Source organism: Chenopodium quinoa, unplaced genomic scaffold (assembly GCF_001683475.1).
Source record: "Chenopodium quinoa cultivar QQ74 unplaced genomic scaffold, ASM168347v1, whole genome shotgun sequence".
Taxonomy (NCBI): domain Eukaryota; kingdom Viridiplantae; phylum Streptophyta; class Magnoliopsida; order Caryophyllales; family Amaranthaceae; genus Chenopodium; species Chenopodium quinoa.
Window position 1 is genome coordinate 10,680,590 of NW_018743292.1, and position 21,877 is coordinate 10,702,466.

The window sequence follows — 21,877 nt, forward strand, 5'->3', positions numbered from 1 at the left end:
ACTCATTTACAATCTCAAGTGATCCTATTATAAATAATATTTAATACTTTTACGATAAATTTTACTTTATAAGTCATATAAGATCTTTTACAGATATTTAATATAGTTACAAATTAGAGTGTAAATCAAATAAGTTGATCAGAAAAATCCAATATGAGTAAATTTCGCCAGATAAAAATACAAAAATGCATGCATGCATCTCCATTCCTCAGATCCACAACCCAAACTCTCACCGTTAAGCTGCCCTGTAGGCAGCGGTTCGAGTGATGCGATGCGGCATGCACGGGTCAAAATATTAAAAGATGAGTACGTTACTCTGAAAGCAAACCCAAAAAAAAAATGTTATACTCAACTTCGTATATCGTTAGATAGAGCCGAGTGAGTACTGATCCTGACTCGTCAACATATGAAGTTAGAGAATTTCAGGCATAAATGTTTGTCTTGGGTAACCCACATTTTGTTATGTAAGTGTTGGGTTCAATTTCCAACATTTATTAAATCATTTATAAACTCATACAAGTAATTATTTTATTACAAAGTTTTTGCAATATCAAACTCTTACAAAATTTATTAATCTATTTGCTTCTTTCATATTTGCTCTTCGTCGGAATTAACTGACAATCCCTTTTCTAGCGTAGATCTTTATATCATCTGCAACCTCAAGATTTTGGGCTTAACAATTTATTATAGATCTGACGTACTATCTATTATTTTAATACATATATGGAGTAACTTTTAGGAATCCTTTTTTATTTTTGTATTAAGAGATAAGGTTGGGTTTTCGATTTATTTTCCTTAAAGAAATTAAGAACTTAAAATATGTAGAACTTGGAAAGTCTTCAACTTGAAATACAAACCAACAAAAAAGTTTGGTTAGTAAAAGATCTAATGACCCCCTTTTTTTCATAGAAATAAAGAAAAAATCTTAAAAATTTTCTCTCTTCTCTCTCTTCAAATCTAGCCATCATAGTTAAACTTAGAGGTTGTCATCAATTTTTATCGATAGTAAGCCCCAAATTCTTCTTTAATTTAATGTTCTTAGCCAATAAACATCAACAACAGTATGGTGATTATAGTTAGTCCCTCCATGTAGGGTTTAGTCAGTTCCCTAATGGTGGGATGTTTAGCTTAGTATTGTTTGTTTGTATGTTTTTCGTGTGTGCAGGGATACAAATTTGAATGATTCGTCTTGCAAATTTGTGGAATTGCGAGTCTGTTGGCATAAGGGTGCAGATTTAAAAGATTCGTCTTGCAAATTTGCAGATCTTTTTCACTTTTGCGACTATACATCAATGGAGTTCTGTCAAGAACGATGCAGAGATATCTAAAATTATCTAAGAGCAGTTCAGAAGCGATGCCATTAGTTTAGGGGTTTTTAATTCTTGTATTGAGAATTTAGATCTCTTAAAGGATGATTGTAAGTGCCGAATTGATATTATTATTTAATGAAATCACCCCTCCTATTTCATTAAAAAAAAGGTCTAATAGGAATAAAGGATCGATAGGTCTTACCACAATACCGAAAAGAATAAATCATACGAAGTACATAATACTAAGTAAAAAGTAAAATGTTGTTTCAAGTATATGTTTAAAAAATAATCGGGATGAACATTTATATGATTGAAATCGATCTTTTCACGTTAAGCTATCTAACAATCTTTTTGAATGGTGACCCCAACAATACATCCATGCCAAACTCAAAGACTTCTTAATGTGGGGTTAGCTAGGTGTGTTTTATTCATTTGATTTTTACTTATTTGAACTAAGATTATTTTCTCTTTACGTAATATTAATGACTTAAGTTATTTTTACTGATATTCGATTATATTTACTGAATTAAATTTTATATTGCTAAATTGTAATTGATTTTACTGAATTATTTTTTCTAAACCTAAGCTAATAATAAAATTGATTTGATATTATATTTATTATGTAAAACTACTAAATCTTATTAATAAAAAATTATACTATTTAACTCAATTTATTTTTATATAATTAAATGGTTTTTTTTTTAACTAAACTTACTTAGGGCACATATTTCAGGTGTAATAAGTTCAGATAAGTTTAGTTAAGTTCAAATAAGTTCGGTTCAGGAAAAATAAGTTCTAATAAGGGTTACCCAATACAAACTACAACTAAAATAAGTTCAAAAAAGGTCTAATAAGATAAGATAAGTTCAGATAAGTGAAAATCGGGTGACTAGAAAACACCCTTATTTTCGTTGAATTGAACTTCTTTTTTAACTTACTTTATATTACTTAGTATTATTAATATATGGTGAAGAGAAAAGAGTCTTAGTTGTAAATTAAAATTGGATATTCATCATTAGCTCTCATTTTAACAAAATTCTTTTCTAAAACTTATCTTACCTAAATTAATTAAACCACCCCCATCTAAACTAATCAGCTTAAATTTGCTGTAATAATAACAATAGGATCTTAGGCCTTATCCTCTTTACCTTATATTCAAATAATATTCATTCAAATTATTTAATTAAGTTCAGTAAAAATAATTCAATTCAGAAAAATAAGTTAAGTTTAATAAAAAAAATTAATCAGTAAATCAATCATCAGTAACTTTAAGAAAACAAATATATCAAATCAATAAAATAATTTTATTTCAACAAAAATAAGTTTAGCGAACAAATATAATAGGGATCAATAAAAAAATTACATTTTGATCAATAAAAATAATTTAATTTCAATAACAGCAATTTAAGTTCAATAAAAATAATTTAATTCCAGTAAAATTTTGGTGATGAACGAACATGACTTAAAAACAATACAAGGTAAGAAATTTACTGCAACACGCATATTATTATTATATTGAACTTAACAAGGTGCCATATTATTACTCAAGCACGTAATTTTGATGATTTGTATTTTACATATATGACATATACATGATATAAACTAGCAATTTACATGTGCATAATTTAATTACAATGAAAAAAAATTAATGACAATGAAAGTTGGAAATTTAATTCAATAAAATGATATAAGTAAAATTGGTTGCTTAAAATTAAATAAAACATTTGTAGAAAAATTTTAAAAGGGTTGTATGGGTACATGGGCATGAAAAGAAAAATTGAAGGGAAAGGGGAGAGAAAAAAAAAAAGGGAAAGAGAGTTCTGTGGGGGCAGTGAGCGGTGGTAAAAGAATGCTGATAGTGCTAGGAATAAAATAAAATAAAATAAAATAAAAAGAAGAAGAAGAAGAAAATAGGAAAGAGAAAGAAAAGGAGGAGATATTCCCTAAGACGACGGTCATAGGAAAGACGATGTGTGATAAGAGAGTGAATGTCAATGAGTTAGTTATTAGGTGGGTGGCAACTATTAAAGTAGTTTCGCGCGATTGGAGAAGATAGAAGAAAGGATCATGAAGTGGGAAAAGAGAATGGAAATACTTGAAAAGGTAGGGAATAGTTTAAATTAAAAGGCTTTTGGGGACTAAATTAAAAAGGGAATATTATAAAGAAAATGAAAAATTAGGCCCAACAAACAATATAAAAGGGAATCATATTTACAATAAGTCTTAGCTACATCCTAGTGCAGTTAGGATATTTGCACCACGCCCTATAATATGAACATATAGTAAAAAAATATGAACATGTATGTAAAAACAATGAACATTCAGTAATAAAAAAATGAACATTTAGTATTAAAAAGTGAACATGTTAAAAAAAATGATTATTTAGTATATTAAAAGTGAACATGATTATCATATGATCATAAAATTGATGGACCATGACTTTAAAAATGAACAGTTAGAAAAAAAAAAAAAAAAAAAAAAATTGAACACGTAAAAATAAAATGATCATTTATTAATAAAAAAATGAACACGTAAAAAAATGAATATTTAGTAATAAAAAATGAACATATCAAAAAAAAAAATGAACATTTAGTATAGTAAAAATGAACATTTATCATACAATCATAGAATAGCTAGACCATACCTAATAAAATGAACATTTTATAAAAATATATGAATACTGATTAGGGGATTTTTATCCACCAATCACCGTCTGACAAGTGGACCAACCAGGTTCCGCCACGTGTTCTTCACGAAGGCCAACAGGAACCTGCCACGTGTCAATCACAGATACGTCCTCCACGGACCACTTAAGACACGCCACGTGTCCACCCATGCCAAATGGGACAACCGGCCATCAAGGCCCAATTCAGTCTAGAGGCCCGATCAGCCCTAGGTTTACCTTAAACCTAGAGAGTTGCACGCTTCCCAAGGCTATAAATACTCGATTAATCCTCATTAATCAAAAGACCGAATAATTAAGAGATCAAGCAGAGAAGAACAGACTTATTAACAACCGGCTAATCTCGCTAACAACGCAGATTACCAACACTAAGCACTCTCACCTAGAGAGATCTCATTACTTTAATTTCTGTATTGATTACTCCTTAATCGGGTACTAACTTGACCGTTGGAGGCGGAGCTCTCAGGAGTCTCCGTTATTTTGCAGGTACAGGCGTCCGGTTCCAGTCTCGGAATTGTAACTCTCCCGCAGGACATCAGAAAACCCCGAAACATTTAGGCGGCATACTTACTATTTGTACCTGTGGCATACTTACTATTTGTACCTGTCTTAACGTTCGGCCATACACAACAGTCGGTCTAGTGAGCAAATTTCAAATACTTAGACAAATTTGAACCAAAACAAAAAATTTGATTAAAATGAGCCGGCCATAAAAGACCAGCAGAATATTCAAAACCCCGGCCCCCTGGCCGGGTAATTACAAAGCAAACGCCACGCAGGCCGTGAAAAGAAAAAATACTTAAAGCTTAAGAAGGGGGCAGTTCAGTATCAGCAGCAGCCGCCTGGTCAGCACTCTTCTTGCTGGACTCGGCCTTAGCTGCACCATCTTTTGATGCCTTACCCCCAAGTGGCACAAGCGCCACAACCGGCTCTTCCTCCTCCAACGCACCGTCCAACGCCTCTTCTTCAGCAGCCGCCAGGATCTGTTGATTATATATTTCCGAACACTGGCGGTACGTTCTTTCCCATGAGGCAAAGTCGGCACTGGGGAACAGTCGTTCCCAGGTCATGCGTTGGATTTGGGCGGAGTCTTCCACCATCTCCCGGACGAGCTCTTGTTTCTCTTGCTCGGCCTTGTCCGAGAGCTCTTGGGTAAGACTCTTCTCCTGGTTCACCAGGCGTTCTTTTACGTTAGCCAAAGATTTCTCCATGGCTTCGTAAGAGTGCATTTTTTGGCGAAGGGGTTTCAGCTCGGCTTTAAGGTTGGTGACGGTCCCCTCCAGCTCGTCAACCTTCTTTTGGGCCGCCTCTAGCTGAGCCCGAACAGCGGCGGTCGCCTGCGCCTGATAATAAAGAAGATCAATGGTCAGTACTTCATTTTGGGCAATTTGAAACATTGCCTTATCACAGCTGGAGGCGGCCATAGCCTTTGCGGCCTTTACCTCTTTGTTTTTCCGATCAATCGGCTTGCGAAGGTTGTTGACTCGGAGCAGGGCCTAAGTACAAAGAAAAACAGGCGTCAGTTTCCAATCAAAAAAGTTAACAGGCGTCCTGGAACTCAAAAGCTCAAAAAGGTGCTAAGTATACCTCAGCTAGGACCCCTGAAATTCCATCGAGGTCAAGGGTGCCGGCACCCTTGACCGCCTCCCTGTCAGATGGAGGAACTACTTTAACCATAGACTTGGCTACCTCAACTAAGTCTAGTCCCTGGGGGCCGGCTGCATTAAGCGAAAGGAAAAAAACAAGTTAGATCTAATCAAGAAGGAAGCAAGGGTGAGTTTTTACAAGCAAGTGTCCATACATCTAGGCGGCCCCGCCTGGGTTTTTGAAGAAGTGGCCGGCTGCTTCTCAGCCGCCACTGTTTTCCTGGAAGACCCAGGAGAGCTTGCAACAGTCGTCCTCCGGGCCTTGGGGTCCGGCTGTTGCGAGGAAGAAGCCCTTGGAGTGCCAGACTGAAAACAAAAAGAGTGAGTATATGCATAAGACAACTAAAAGGAGAAGAGTTTTCAAAGCTTACCAAGGGTGCCTCCTTGCTGGGGGAGTCGGCATACGACTGCTTCATTAGCGAGACCCGCAGCATGGCCGCCGCAGTCTTAGATGCTGTTATTTTACTCATGGCGTCGGCTGAAAGAAATAAACAGCAAAGTTAGTAAAAATCCCAAGTAAACAAGGCGTGAAAAAACAGAGTATTCGTCAGGCCGGCTACCTCTAGAGCACCGACTGCTGAGGCCACAGGCGGCCAAGAAGTACTCGTCATAGAGCCACTTGAAGCTCGGGACGCAGTTTAGGGGTACTTGCTCTCGTACCCCTGAAGTAGAGTTCACCCTAGTCTCTACTTTGAAGAGTCCTTTATCTAGGATCTCTTTTTTAGCCTTTGGGGGAACAGGCGGCATGCTGCGGCCGCCTGCGAGAAGAGGCGGATCCCTGTTCCACTTGTTAAAACGTTTGTTCAGCTCCGTGTCTGAACTCTCGATAATAAGGAAGGTGTTCCGCCAATCCTTCCATTTGTTTGCCTTACCTCTCGTCATGAGGTAACCCCTATGGCTTGTTAATTGATACCAGCCGGTACCTCCCGACTTAGGGGTCCGGCTGAGATAGTTCATGTGGGCGAAAGCCTCAAAACTTGGCTCCACCCCGTTCAGTTCGCACCCGGCCACATAGCCGAGTACGTTTACCCAAGAGTTGGGGGCTAACTGCCATAACCCCAGATCATACCCATCTAAAATCCGCTGAACAGCCGGATGTAATGGGAAGCGCAGTCCAGCTTTGATGGCCGCCACATAGCAGCCAAAGCAGCCGTCACCATAGCTGGTACCAGCCGGCCAGACGACAGTATCTTCTGGATCCGGCACAAACAGTAAATACTCCGGGCCCATTTTGTGGTTAGCAATAAAGCTCGCCACGTTGTCTCGCATGGTTGCAATCCGGCCCCGGGGTACCCTGCAGTAGTAGGGGGCGTTTTCCTCTCTGTAAGAGGCGGACGGCTCTGCCCAATTATCCCCCTTCTCCACTGCATGAGAACTTCTCGCCTCTTGTAGGCGGCTATGTTTTTCTTCTGAGCCAGAAGAACTATGGTCAGAAGAGCTGGATTCGGACTCGTCCCCTGACGAGTCCGAAGAGGACGACTCCTCCCCTCTCCTAGAGGGGCCCGCCTCCTCTCCCTTAGAAGGAGCAGAAGGAAAATTAGACATGTCCACGGTAAGATGGGAAGGGAACACCTTGGTCCCTCTCTCAGAACTGTCAGCTTGACAGTCGCCTCGTTCTACATCTGGCGCCTGGTCAGATGTTTCACTAAGGAGCACCCTTTGGGAGGAGCCGTCTGAGTTTGATATCATAGCAGTCTTTTTTGTTCTGGCCATCACGTTCTGCATAGACACAGATACAGTCGGACTTTGTATAAAGGGCAAAGATGGGTCCAGAAAAGGGCAGGCGGCACTCCTAGTCCTAGATTCAGCCGTCCCCGGTGACCGGCTGATCACTAACTTAGGGCGTGTCGTGTGCTTCCATGGTGCCATTTCAAAAAATAAAAAGAAAATTAAGAGTAAGAGAACTAAGTTACCTGAACGAGTGACGGTTGATGAAGTCCTGAAAGTTCGGGTCAGTCGGCTTGTCAGAACAGGCGGTAGGCAGAAAAAGTCCGAAATGTCAGAGCAAGTTCAGGGGTCCGAATGTTCTCGCAAAAGTTCTCAAATGTGAAAATGACCGAAGTCAGCACTTCCTTTTATAGGCAAAGTGAGAAGGCGAAGGGTCGCTTCCAAATTCAAAATTTGGGCGGGAAAATCTCTCGGCCGTCTGCAAGGTGACACCTGTAACAGGCCGTCGCCTGTCACCGTGCGACACCTGTCACAGGCGACACGTGACCAGTCGCGTGCCACCTGTGAGGGGCAAATGATTAGGGGATTTTTATCCACCAATCACCGTCTGACAAGTGGACCAACCAGGTTCCGCCACGTGTTCTTCACGAAGGCCAACAGGAACCTGCCACGTGTCAATCACAGATACGTCCTCCACGGACCACTTAAGACACGCCACGTGTCCACCCATGCCAAATGGGACAACCGGCCATCAAGGCCCAATTCAGTCTAGAGGCCCGATCAGCCCTAGGTTTACCTTAAACCTAGAGAGTTGCACGCTTCCCAAGGCTATAAATACTCGATTAATCCTCATTAATCAAAAGACCGAATAATTAAGAGATCAAGCAGAGAAGAACAGACTTATTAACAACCGGCTAATCTCGCTAACAACGCAGATTACCAACACTAAGCACTCTCACCTAGAGAGATCTCATTACTTTAATTTCTGTATTGATTACTCCTTAATCGGGTACTAACTTGACCGTTGGAGGCGGAGCTCTCAGGAGTCTCCGTTATTTTGCAGGTACAGGCGTCCGGTTCCAGTCTCGGAATTGTAACTCTCCCGCAGGACATCAGAAAACCCCGAAACAAATACATATATAAAAAAATAAACACGTAAACAAATGAACACGTTTAAAAAAATTATGAATACTTAGTATATTAAAAATTAACATGATTTTCATATAGGTTCAAATTCATTGTATATAATAATTAACAAAAAATAAAGATAAAATATATTGTTAAATTATGTTCATTTTTTATATACTAATGTTCATTTTTAGTGAACTAAATGTTCATTTTGTACAAAATGTTCAATTTTAAAGTACTATATATTCATAATTTTTTTATTTACAGAACACAAATTCGACTGTAATTATTTTACTCTAAAAATTTGAATATCCGTCTTAAATCTAATCTCGGTTCATCATAGAGATAATAATTATCGATCTTTAACATAATAGATTATGAATCACAAATGCAAAATTGATAAAAATCAACAATTTTACAACATTCACATATTTATATTTTTTTTTTTTTAAAAAAAAAAAAAAAAACTCAAAATTACCTCAAGTTTCACGATCGTGACGGAGATGATGATGATGATGGAGGATGCTACAATGGTGACAAATTGGAGAATATCTTAATTAGAAGGACAAAGAAGTATAAAGATTGAAAGAAACTGAGGCAAGAAAGAAAATTAATTTATAAAAAAAGGGGGGAAAAAAAGAGGAGAGAGAAAATTAATAGAGGTAAGAAAGAAGAAGAGACAGAGTTAAGATATAAAGAAGGAAAAAAAAAACGTACATTCATTTTTGAATTACTATATATTCATATATGAGTGGAGTGTGTAGCTAAGAATTTGTGTCATATTTATTCATTCTCTTACCTTGAGGTGGGTTGGGGGGCATTTGGTTCAAGTCATTTAGGTACCATACGTTCAGGTATCAATGATAATGTCCGTTTCCAAACAAAATGAAATACATGATATATTTACTATAAGTTCCAACCTTAAAATTAAACCCATATTACTCTGCAAATCAAACGACGCCTAGATGAATATCACGAATCAAACATCCTCTTAACCTGAATAACTCGTTTAGCATCTTACATGGTATAGATAAAAGACATACTTGCAAATTATCTAACATATATGTGTATATATTTACTTGTAGCTAAAACAAGCACCATGCTTGTTCAAGCTGCAATGCTTATAAATTTTTTATTAGCAAAAATAATGTAGATTATGCAAGGTATAAAATATTAAAGCTAGAGTGCGCATGGTCAGGCCAACATGACTCATGAAAATGGCCCAACCCGACTTGAGCTCGTCACAAGCGCAACACTATATGAGATGCACGCAAATGGGCCATGAGCCATGCATAGACTTTATATTTAAAATTTGGCATGAGTTTGACAGGAGCTTTATGGTCCTACCCACTGATTTTTGACCAATTGACCAAATATATAAAATATTAAAGGGCCTATTGACATGATACGTGTGTTGATCGTGTATGGGCTCTTTTTATGAAAGACCAACACAAACCTGACACTACACAAAGAACTCTTAACCCATTTAGAGTACGACCTGCTTGAGCACGAGGTACGCTGACACGATACAACTCGCACCTACTTTAATCATAAGCTTCAAACATTAGAAAAGTGAATTGCTATTCGACGCTCCCAATTTACATGGTGACGCTCCCATTTAAATGTGAAATTACCGTTTTGCCCTTGTGTTAATTTGATCTATATAAGGCTCCACCACTTTGTCACATAGTATACCGAGCAGTTTAATATTATTCCCGAGGCCTTTGAGCCGTGCAACTTGCCTTTAAAAAATCCCGAGGCCCAAAATTCCAAAGCCCACCTCCAAAAGTATTAAATTTTTGTAAAAAAAAATTATCAAGGTTTAGCGACGGGTTTTGGACGATGAACGACGACAACGATCGTGCCAGAGACATCTTCGGAAGAATCTGTAAGTCGGAAATTTTTTTTTTTTTTGGAAAAGGGACTTCTGCCCAAAATTTTCGGAAGATCTATGGAGGATCCGGAAATCTTAGGCGGATCCTCCATGGATCTTCCGGAAATTTTGGGCGGAAGTCCTTTTTCAAATTTTTTTTTTTTGGTTATTGATTCATATTATTATGATTTATTTTTTTTTGTTTTGATTATTATGATTATTAATATTTTTTTTGTTATGATTATTATTATTATTATTATTATTATTATTATTATTATTATTATTATTATTTAGTATTATTATGATTATTGTTGTTATTATTATTGTTATTGTTATTATTATTCGTTTTTTTTTGTTAGTATTAGTTTATGTAATTGTTATTAATATTGTTATTATTGTTATTGTTAGTTATTTTTGTAAGTATTAGTTTATGTTAATGAGTTAATATTAGTCAATGTTAGTGTTAGTTTATGTTAGTTAATATTGTCATATTAGTTAATGTTAGTGTTAGTTGATGTTAGTTAATTTTAGTTAATGTTGTTGTTATTATTATTATTATTATTATTATTATTATTATTATTATTATTATTATTATGATTATGATTATGATTATGATTATGATTATGATTATGATTATTATTGTTATTATTATTATTATTATTATTATTATTATTATTATTATTATTATTATTATTATGATTATTATTATGATTATGATTATGATTATGATTATGATTATAATTATGATTATGATTATGATTATGATTATGATTATGATTATGATTATGATTATGATTATGATTATTGTTATTATTATTATTATTATTATTATTATTATTATTATTATTATTATTATTATTATTATTCTTTAAAAAATATTGGTGTTGTTATTATTATAAGTAAAATACTAATATTGGCGTGTTTTTTGTGTTTTCTTGTATTTTTAAAGGATTCGAAGTTTGAAGAAGGCGGTGACGGTGTGAATTACAGTGCGAATTTTGTCACAAATACGTTTTTTCGAACGTTTGATGATGCAATTCAATGGGCGGATGCTGTTGCCATAAATCTGGGATTTATTTTGGTCAAATCGTCTTTCAATAAAACCAGGGATGGTAGGTCGTATCGGTATTTGAGATGTGATCGGGGACGTAGGAGCAAGCCGAGAGATCTTGAGAACGCAATTCAGAAGAACACTAAAACCAAAGCCAATGGTTGTCCTTTCTACATCAAGATATATTACGAGTTTGTCACCGACAGTTGGAAGATCCGGGTAAAAAATGATTCAACTGGGACCCATAACCATCTAATGATTGTGTATCAGGAGGGGCATCGGAAAATTAGTGGGTTGAGCCCGGATGCGAAGAAGGTTGTGCGTGACATGACGAAGTCTAAGGTGGCACCGCGTAACATCATGGCGACTATTGCCGAGCAATTTCCTGATGATCATCCAAACATCAGACACATCTCTACAACTGCCGAAATGACTTGAGAACGGAGATGTCTGATGGAAGAGGAGTAGTTCGGCAATTTCTACATTTGGCGAGACAGGGTCAGTATCTGTACTAGGTCATGTCTGATGATGTAGGCATTTTACAGCACGCCTTTATGGTGCACCCAGTCACGGTAGACATACTACGGACGTACCCATATGTGATCGGTATGGATTCCATTTACAAGAACAACCGATACGGGATGCCGTTATTTGAGATAGTAGGTGTGACACCGACAAATCAGAATTTCCTCTTTGGTTACGTGTTCATGCGTAACGAGTGCACGGCAAGCTATCGATGGGTTCTGCAGAGACTGAGAGTCTTGATTGGGTATGATAGGGAACCGTCAGTTTTTTTGACAGATCGTGAGCTTGGGCTATGTGTGGCATTGAGAGAAGTGTTTCCAGGGACCCCGCACTTACTTTGTCGATGGCACATTAACAAAGATGTGGAGGCTCGGGTCACTGATATGTTCAAAAACAAGAAGATCGGTGCGAGTTTCAAAAATGGGAAATGGAAACGTATCATGGATGCTGCAACCGAGGAGGATTATAATGCTGCTGTACAAACAATGAAAGATCGGTGGGCAAGTTATCCAGCGGTGATACAATATGTAGAGAGAATGTGGCTTTGTCATAAAACCAAGTTTGTGACATTTTGGACAAACCAAGTTCTGCATTTTGGCAACACCAGCACTTGCAGAGTTGAGAGCCAACATTCGGCTGTGAAGATGTGGTTTGAATCTTCGACAGGTTCATTGTTTGGACTTTGCTGTAGTTATTGATTATTATGAATATTATTATTATTTTTTTTTATGATGATTATTATTATTGTTATGATTTTGATTATTATTATTAGCGTTATTATTATTATTATTATTATTATTATTATTATAATAATAATAATGATTATTGTTGTTGTTGTTATGATTGTTATTATTATGATAATCACTCCTGACAGTTTTTTTGAAATGTGCAGGTTCTTTGGATACCGTATGGGCCCGAGTTCATTGCCACATTGGTAATCAGATCATCGCCATTCGTAATGGTTTGGAGGCGTCTAGGTTGAAGATTGGTCAGAAGTACCGACAATTGCCACTGTCACGTATTAATGGCAAGGTGTCTCAGCATTATTTGAAGGTTCTCGACGACGAGACGAAACGGATGAGGGAGCTGAGTTATCAGGTGTATGAGCGATGTGTATGTGCAATGCGTGTGACCCACGGTTTGCCGTGTGCTTGCCAGATACATGATTCTCTAGCTGCCGCGACAGGCTTGTATACTAGGCAAATTCACCTGTTCTGGAAGACCTTGGTTATCGGTGATGGTGATGATGTACCGGTGTTCGGTAATGACTCGACCGAGGACGCCACACATTTTCGTTCGCTGGTGGACGAGGTAATTGGTAGTGATCCTGCTGTTCTTCGAAATGTATCTCGCATCATTGAGAAGGAGCTGCATCCGGATCATTCAAACCTTGGAGATCCTGCTGTAAACCACAATTTTCGGGATCGACGAAGGAACAATGATGCAAGACGTGATCCTTGTTATTTCGAACATGTCAACCGTCGAAACACTCAACGTGGTCCGCAGTAAACAGGTAAGATTGGCTATTTTGATTTTCACGTATTTTAACATTTACTGTACTTATAGCTGAACTCTAATTTCGTGCAGAAGATCCATGTGACATCAGCCAAAGCCGGTATCGACACTTACTTCCAGGACCGATATTGCCTTACATCACAAGATGGAAGGATGTCATTGGCGATGGTAACTGCAGCTTTCGTTGTGTGGCCGACTTCTTCGATGACCAGGGGCAATGGTATGACGCTCGAGAAACAATAACTAACGAGGTCCTCGGTTATCCAGTCCTGTACGAAAGGATTTACGGGCTTGGAAGGGTTGGGATGAACGTGGAGCATATTCAATGGGACGGTGGGGCGGTTGATTCCCATCATTGGATGGTTGCAATTCAATATTTATTTCCTATTGCTACTTGGTTCAACGCAATGGTTATTATTCTTGGTGTAGGCCAAGTACCAACGTGCTACTACCCATGTCTCACGATCTTGCCGCTACGGGCACGAAGGACGGTTACGGCACCTACCCGAGAGTTTGTGATTGCTACAGTTGGGGGCTCACATTTTATCCGTATTGATCTTGCACCAGATTCACCACTACCCCCGATTGCAGGTTGGTGGACCGAGCACCACGAGCCAAGTGTTGACGGTTGGGATCAACGTTATGCAGTTAGAAGGAACATGTGGGATGCGTTAATTAGATAGTGAACTCGTTTATGTACATTCATTTATGGTGAACAGTTGTAGATATATAATATGTAAATCAAGAAACGTAATCAAACAAAGTATCAACAAAACCAAAAAAACATTTGTACATGCCGAACATAAAGTAAATTAACGAAGTGCGTACAAGTAATATAAAACTAAAAAACAAGAAATTCACAACCCCATCATCGCCTTCCCGTAAGCTCGTAGCTGCACAACCATTGCCCTCGTATCACGCGACATGTTGGGATACTCTTCCAGTGACCTGTTGATAACCTCCATGGATCGACCCATCCACTGCAATTAAGAAAACAACATATTATACAAATTACAATTATTTGAAGTGGTATTAATAGTATAATAAAGCACAAATACTTACATAATCCGTGTTAGTCCTCTCAGGTAGTCTAGTACTCCCATCTGATGACCCACCAGGAGATAGACGAGGATGAAAAAATCGGTACATCCACTGCATGTAACCAGGAGCGACCGTAGGAGCTCCAGCACCAAGTCTGGTGAGGGCACCTAAGACCACACTGAAAGACGAACCAGGGACAAACCGAGTCCACATCACAGATGTCATCTCGATCGGAAAGTCAACCCGATACATCTTCAAGTTCGTCGGTCTCTTGGCCTTCTCAGGCCTGATAATGGTTCGCGGAATGTCCTGCACGAATCCAAGCTGTCGGACCACTCGATCAGGCATGTATGGCTCAATGATGCTCCGGTACTGGATGCAGCCTATAAATAGAGTGGCCGGCACGCGTCGAGCGGGATCAACTCCGTACGGTAACCAGTTGACCTCATTGTCGGTTAGCTGATCCAATCGAGCACGAAAAGCGAGGAGGTGCTCTATGCTCTTGTTCGAGCATCCCGATCCCACATCCCAAGCACACGCACGAGGAATACTAAGCTCCCTCGTCAAGGTACCCTGCTGAGGGCGGAAGCACGGAAAGTACTCGTAGATCCACGCCTGCAGAAGCATGAGACAACTAGCGATTGAATCGGCATCTTTTCTTGATGCCGTACCCAACTGGCGATACAGATATGCCAGAGCAGCTGAACCCCAAGAGTAGTCACTAATCTGCAGATCCTCAACAACAAGCTCGTTGAGGAAGGAAGGATGAGTGCGGTTACCACTCTTGTCCAAAAACAGACATCCGCCCAGTACTAACCACATGTAGGCACTGTAATGGACACTGAAGGGCCTCTGCTCCTCCAAGGTCGAGTCCATAATCCTCTCGGTCAGCATCCCACTACCCTGCCAAATGGTCTTCGTACCACACTTCTCGTTCAGCTCTTCCGCAGTCATGTCCAGGGTAACCTGGCACGCGTCCCGTATGACGTCCGTGCTAGGAATAGTGGAAACCATGGATCCATCAACACGAAGCCCAAGAATATGGTACACATCGTGCAGCATGATCGTGATCTCCCCAAATGGCATATGAAAGGTGTTCGTATCTGGCTGCCATCTCTCAACAAACGCAGAAATCAACGGCAAGTCAAAATGCCTAAACATGATCCCTGGTAAGTGAGACAGACCACTACCGTCAATCAGCTCCAGATGCTCTTGTGCAAGACGGCCTCGCCAGGTAACCAATGCAGAATACAACTGTGTCCTGCTCAAACAGCGTAAAACATTACGCTCCTGCCCGCCCCCAAATATACGCAGCCACGTGACCACCAAAACTGGGGATAACAGTACCATCCTCAGGACCACCTAGCATCGGCTGCTGAACTACCCATGCCTCTGCTGAGCTGATGGAAGGCTGACTCGCCTGACTGCTACTCACAAATCGCCCTTGCTGACCCCTATGCACCGTATGATAATCCTGAGGGTCGTACTCTTTATCTCGATCTGCCTGGCTTGCCCGCTCATCGTCCTTCTCGTCAGATGTCGGCACTTGGCCTGACGAGTACATGGGGGGGATCTCTTGCGACTGATGCTCCCCCGACCACATCCCAGCAGACCCATATTGCTGCTCATGATTATACGGTGCCCCCGTATTTACCGAACGACCCGACTCCCTCCTAATAGACGCATTCAAATGTCTTGATACTGCATGACGAGGACCCGAACCCTCAATCTACATTAAATAAATACAAAATCAAATATCAGTAATAATTACAAATATAACCATGATATTAAAGTTGAACAACTAATATTCAAATTCAAAAAAATAATTTCAAAACAATAATAAACCAAATCGAAATAAACAATAATAACAACATTACCAAGGATCAATAATAACTACTAATAATTTGAAAACAATAATAATAAACCTAATAAAAACAATAATAAAACACAAAATCGGCAACATTACAACACAACAACAACAACAACAACAACAACAACAACAACAATAACAATGGTAATAACAACAACAATAATAATTTCAATCAATTTTTTATAAAATTTTAATCACGAAAAAATTACATAACAACAATACATAACAATAACAACAAAAAAATAAAAAATATACATATCAATAATCACGAGGGAAAAAAAATTCCAAACTTAATAAAAAACATCATACATAACAATTACACATAACAATAACAATAAAAAAAATAAAATTATATTAGTAAAAAAAAATACATATCAATAATCACGAGGGATAAAAAATTCCAAAATTAATAAAAAACATATACATAACAATAATGCATAACAATAACAATAAAATAAATAAAATTATATTACTCAAAAAAAAAAAGAAATAAATTCATCACGAAAAACATGAAAAAAAAATCACGACAAAAAAAAAAAAAAAAAAAAAAAAATCAGAAACCCAGACTTCCGCCTGAAAAATTCGGAAGTCTGGGGGAACTTCCGGAAATTTCAGGCGGAAGTACCACATCCGCCTGAAATTTCCGGAAGTTCCACCAAACTTCTGGATTTTTCAGGCGGAAGTCTGGGTTTTCGAAATTTTTTTTTTTTTTCAAAATCAGAAACAATTTTTTTTTTTTAATTTCTGACTTTTTTTTTAGAGTGAGAAAATTTTAGAGAGAGATTGTGTAGGTTGTGAAATGACTTGTGAGTGTCGGAAGTTAGTTTCACGAGTATTTATATATGAGGGGCAAATTAGGAAATTCAAGTCAAAAATACGAGCGTCACCTTATAATTTGCGAACGACGTTTAACACGAAATGGACCTAAGATATTTGATGTGCCAAGCCAAACTACTTCATTGTTGCTACTCCGTACATGCTACCCTTGGAAACTTGGAAATGCTCTTGCCTTCACTTGTACTTAACCCGGTTACCAAAAACACCCCACTAGAAGCAGAGTTAGGAACTTTCACATTTCTACCATTAAAAAAATAAAATAAAATTAAAAATCTCACATTTCTTCCATAAAATAATAAAACTTCCAAAAATAAAAATAAAAAAGATTAACGGGTAGAAAAACTCACTACCACCACCCTCCACCAATAAAACCATTCCTCCTCACACTCACAGTGTCTCTTTCTCACTTACCCTTTTTTGCTCCTTTCTTTCTCTCTCATTCATTCTTCTCCAACATTCTTTTTCTTTTGCTCAGAAATTTGCATGGTTTAGGAGGGTTTAGTATCATCACTTAAACAATAAACCTTCTTTTTATGTACACAATAAAAGTAAAAATAATGGGGTGTTTTAGAAATAGGTTAATTTCAACATTATTGCTAATTTTTTGTATTTTTAAGGAGATAATTGCTAATTCTGAGGTAATTAGTAATAATAATCTACCCATAATCTCATTTGATGAAGGTTATTCCCATCTCTTTGGAGATGATAATCTTATGGTTATTAGAGATGGAAAATCTGTTCTTCTTTCTCTTGATGAAAGAACAGGCATGGTTCTTTAACTCTCTAATTTTCTGGGTTTTTTTATTTAATTTTTTATTTTTATTTTTGGTAATATTTGGTAATTTTTCTAATATTTTCTGTTAAAAAATTATATGCCCAGGTTCTGGATTTATGTCACATGACCTCTACTTACATGGGTTTTTCAGTGCTTCGATTAAATTACCTTCTGATTATACTGCAGGGATTGTCGTTGCCTTCTATGTAAGTTATTTTTTTTAAATAATATTTTTTTATTGGAAATGTTCCCCTGTTTATTTTTGTTGATTATTGAGTTGTATTCTTGCTTAAATTAATCTGCAATTTTTTTGGTAGAAGTTTCTAGTAGTATATTGCTAAATGGGTTTTTATTAATTGATGATTTTAAGCTCTGATTATGATAATTACTGTAGTAATTAGTAAAATTTCATAAATGTTGAGTCTTGGTTAATTAAATTTCATTTATGCAGTAATTTAATTAATCATAATTACATCTTGTATCAGAAGTTACTAATCCTAGTAAATTTGAAGTTATAATCATCTTGGTCTATGAGCTGAGTGTTAATTTTTTCAGAAACAGAACACTTGTTTTACAATGATTATTAATTTTTCATATAATATATATATGTGATTATGTCAATGATTTCAGCAACTAGCTGGTAGACTAGAAATGCATAGCAGGAGTGTTTATTTGTGGGTTTATTTCGATTTTCAGATGTCTAATGGTGATATGTATGAGAGAAATCACGATGAAATCGATTTCGAGTTCTTAGGGAACATCCGAGGCAAGGAATGGAGGGTTCAGACCAATGTGTATGGAAACGGTAGTACGAGTGTAGGGAGAGAAGAGAGATACACCTTGTGGTTCGATCCTGCGGAGGAATTTCATCGTTACAGCATTCTTTGGACAGAGGATCAAATAATGTAATCCCTTTTTTCTCTTTGATTCTATTTGTTTATTGGGCGTGTTGTGTGTGTCTTGTTCGTTTTGTAACCTATCATGCTGACGTCCTTCACATTGTCAACTTTACTTTATTTTTTGATAGTTCTTTTGTGTTAGTAGTGAATACAATTGCTGAAATTTGAAAACAACAAAAGAGCAGGATTAGTTTTAGTATGGAGTATGTAGTTAGATTACATCATATCACTATTGATAATGACTTAATTTGGAATGTCAATTACTAGCAGACAACTGTTAAGCACTTCTACTTATTATTTCGGCTCTAAAGTTTTGATTAATCAATAGGCTAAAAAAGTTTTCTTTCTCATCAATGGAGAACTAATTCCTGAGAAGCAGAATGTGGCAATTTATTCGGTCCGATTATCTTCATGATATGGTGTAAGTGGTGTGAAAAATTCTGGTCTTAGTCTCTTACAGGCCCAGGACATACTGATATTTTTATCGTGTATTCGTATGTCATGATCGTATAGGTGGAAATTCCGAGTCACGTTTGGTGGTTTCTTCCTGGACTTTAGCATAGCTTTAGATATTATTGATGTTATATCTTGTTGGCAACTTGAAATTTATCTGGTGTTTGATGTAGTATCCCCTACCTCTTTTTTTTTCGAGGGGCGCTTCTCATATGGTTTTCTGTGGTCTATGCTGATCTTTTTTAAGATACCTCTCTGGCAATTGTTTCCTTCTGCCTCAACATGGACCTAGAGAATATTGGACCCTCATCTAATTTCATGACTTTATATGCTTTTTATTTCCATGTCATTTATATATTCCACTAAGTTCCAATATATTGAAAATGTACAGCTCGAAAAGCATCAAAATGATATTATTGTTTGTGATGTTTACTATTTTGATGTTATATCATAGTTCTTCCAATCCATTGCAGATTTTATGTGGATGATGTTCCCATTAGGGAGATAAACAGGACAGCAGCAATGAAGCGTGATTTCCCTTCGAAACCTATGTCATTGTATGCTACAATATGGGATGCCTCAACTTGGGCCACCAATGGTGGGAAGTATAAAGTGGACTATAGGTATGCCCCTTATGTTGCTCAATTCTCCGACCTTGTTCTCCATGGTTGTGCCGTTGATCCAATAGAACGGTCTCGAAAATGTGATGATATTTCATTGATTGATGGCTCAATACCAAGTGGCATCACCCCTTCACAAAGGATTAAGATGGCAAATTATAGGAAGAAATATTTGACCTACTCGTATTGTTATGACAAGGCCCGGTACAAGACTCCTCCTAGCGAGTGTATTCTTGATTCTCAGGAGGCCGACCGCTTGAAGAAATTCGACCCTGTCACATTTGGAGGAGGCCGCCGTCACCATGGGAGGCGTCATCACCACCGTGGTACCACCAAAAACGCCAAGGCTTCGATTTAAGTGGATAGATTATCATATCACACACCATTGCTAGCCACAATTTCTCCTACTAGATTATGGAGTATTATTTTTGGTCCATGGATGTTGGTCTCATATCTCATTAATGTTTATTTTGGATAATATTTGTCTTTAGGGGTCTTATCTTTGGTTCACATGAACATAGAGGAAAAAGACAAAAAATAAGAAAAAAAAAAAAAAATGTAACAGGCGCATAAATATGTTAATGGGTTAGGTATCAAGTTTTAATATTATAGTGGGTTCATCATATGGTATGTAAATAATTGTTTCATTGTTGTTGGATTTTGTTTGACGATATGGCCATTCTTGGCTTTTGTTCCTTCATAATTTTATTATTTTCTTTTTAAATATCGTAAGGTCGGTCGTATTGTGTATTTGTGTTTATGTCTTGTGATTTTAATAAATTTTTAGCGTCTTATGTTGATTCCTTTGGTCAATAAATACGACAATATTCTTAGATCACAGAATATTTGATTGCAAGTGTATGTTTTTCTGTTTTCTTTTATTCTATATATTTATTGAGTTTGCCCTTCTTAATCTAGTGTGTGCAACATTTTGTTATAATTGTTACTCCATGTTTATGTTGATTGCCCACTAGCTTAGTAATAGATCAATTTTCATCGTCATCAATATTACTTTAACTCGTGTGTAGAATTTTGGTATACTCCGTACTTGTTACTCCCTCCACAGTTCACCCTTTTTCATTGCTTCATAGCGAAAAATTCATTTTATTAAGAGTAGTGAGGCAAAATTATGCACATAATGTTGCGAATGTGATTTAATTTATACATAGGATGCATGATTTCATTGTGGGTTGCAAGTCGTGTTGATGAAGAGAGAAGGGAAGAGCAAAGTGGGGTTGCAAGTGAAAAATTTACTAAATAAGACAATGGAGCAATCTCAAAGAAACATTTTAAAGAGGAATGCCGGACAATCCAAATGAGACAGTGGAAGTAAGCATGATTTCATTGTGCACACGGGGTTGCAACACTTGCAACTCGTGTTGACGACAGAGATGGAGAGAGCAAAGTAGGGTTGCAAGTAAAAAGTTTACTAAATAAAACAATGGAGCAATCTCAAAGAACTCGATCTAAATGAGACAGAGGGAGTACTCAATATGTATTTCAATTGTCAAATAAATTTGTCATTGTTATACCTAAGACATTAAATCATCAGATTAATTTCTGCGGGTTTTAATATTACTCCCCTTTATGACTTGCAATGCACCAAATATAATTTATGTTAGTTGATGATAACTTTTGTCGTGAGTTTGTCAAATCATGCTAAAACGTTTTCGGTGCAAAGTTTAAATAGTGGGATCCGAGGTAGGTTAACCAAAATTTGAATGCTTAAAAGTAAAATGGTGAATGGGGTCGACAATAGGACGTTTTATTAGTAGGGCGTGGGCCAAAGTAATGGGATTTTAATAAAATGAAAGAATAACATTTATGTATGATGATGATGTTGGTTTGCATGGATCGGCTTATGATTAATTCTAGTGGAACATTATTTTCTTTTGGATTTCCTTTTTAGGTAATAGGTCCACTCTTTAGTCTATTTTGACATTTTTGAAAATGGTACTACACTAAAATGTGGAATTAGTTATG

The 21,877-nt window shown here is 37.2% G+C and overlaps 3 protein-coding genes across 3 annotated transcripts; 2 read left to right on the plus strand and 1 right to left on the minus strand.

The window, feature by feature from the left end:
- The first annotated feature begins 11,967 nt into the window (after window positions 1-11,967).
- Window positions 11,968-14,082, plus strand: LOC110735941 (PKS-NRPS hybrid synthetase CHGG_01239-like). The gene is made up of 3 exons (XM_021916114.1): window positions 11,968-12,550; window positions 12,777-13,334; window positions 13,472-14,082. The coding sequence occupies exons 1-3, from the start codon at window positions 11,968-11,970 to the stop codon at window positions 14,080-14,082; spliced, it is 1,752 nt and encodes a 583-aa protein (XP_021771806.1).
- Window positions 14,083-14,256: 174 nt separating this feature from the next.
- On the minus strand, window positions 14,257-17,591 carry LOC110735942. The gene is made up of 5 exons (XM_021916115.1): window positions 17,539-17,591; window positions 17,294-17,387; window positions 15,751-16,169; window positions 14,462-15,701; window positions 14,257-14,379 (listed from the first exon to the last, which is right to left on the minus strand). The coding sequence occupies exons 1-5, from the start codon at window positions 17,589-17,591 to the stop codon at window positions 14,257-14,259; spliced, it is 1,929 nt and encodes a 642-aa protein (XP_021771807.1).
- On the plus strand, window positions 17,118-20,618 carry LOC110736987 (probable xyloglucan endotransglucosylase/hydrolase protein 27). The gene is made up of 4 exons (XM_021917329.1): window positions 17,118-17,912; window positions 18,028-18,128; window positions 18,619-18,827; window positions 19,748-20,618. The coding sequence occupies exons 1-4, from the start codon at window positions 17,681-17,683 to the stop codon at window positions 20,250-20,252; spliced, it is 1,047 nt and encodes a 348-aa protein (XP_021773021.1). The 5' UTR covers window positions 17,118-17,680; the 3' UTR covers window positions 20,253-20,618.
- The last annotated feature ends 1,259 nt before the right edge of the window (window positions 20,619-21,877 follow it).

Excerpts from the sequence above, each read along its gene's own strand:
- LOC110735941 (XM_021916114.1), top strand. The coding sequence starts at position 11,968 with ATGGATTCCATTTACAAGAACAACCGATACGGGATGCCGTTATTTGAG. Across the intron at positions 12,551-12,776 it reads GTGGTTTGAATCTTCGACAG|GTTCTTTGGATACCGTATGG; the intron begins GTTCATTGTTTG and ends TGAAATGTGCAG. Across the intron at positions 13,335-13,471 it reads AAGGAACAATGATGCAAGAC|AAGATCCATGTGACATCAGC; the intron begins GTGATCCTTGTT and ends AATTTCGTGCAG.
- LOC110735942 (XM_021916115.1), bottom strand. The coding sequence starts at position 17,591 with ATGAATGAGAGAGAAAGAAAGGAGCAAAAAAGGGTAAGTGAGAAAGAG. Across the intron at positions 16,170-17,293 it reads GCATTTCCAAGTTTCCAAGG|ATTGAGGGTTCGGGTCCTCG; the intron begins GTAGCATGTACG and ends TATTTAATGTAG. Across the intron at positions 15,702-15,750 it reads TTTGGTGGTCACGTGGCTGC|GACACAGTTGTATTCTGCAT; the intron begins GTATATTTGGGG and ends CTGTTTGAGCAG.
- LOC110736987 (XM_021917329.1), top strand. The coding sequence starts at position 17,681 with ATGTACACAATAAAAGTAAAAATAATGGGGTGTTTTAGAAATAGGTTA. Across the intron at positions 17,913-18,027 it reads TTCTCTTGATGAAAGAACAG|GTTCTGGATTTATGTCACAT; the intron begins GCATGGTTCTTT and ends TTATATGCCCAG. Across the intron at positions 18,828-19,747 it reads TGGACAGAGGATCAAATAAT|ATTTTATGTGGATGATGTTC; the intron begins GTAATCCCTTTT and ends AATCCATTGCAG.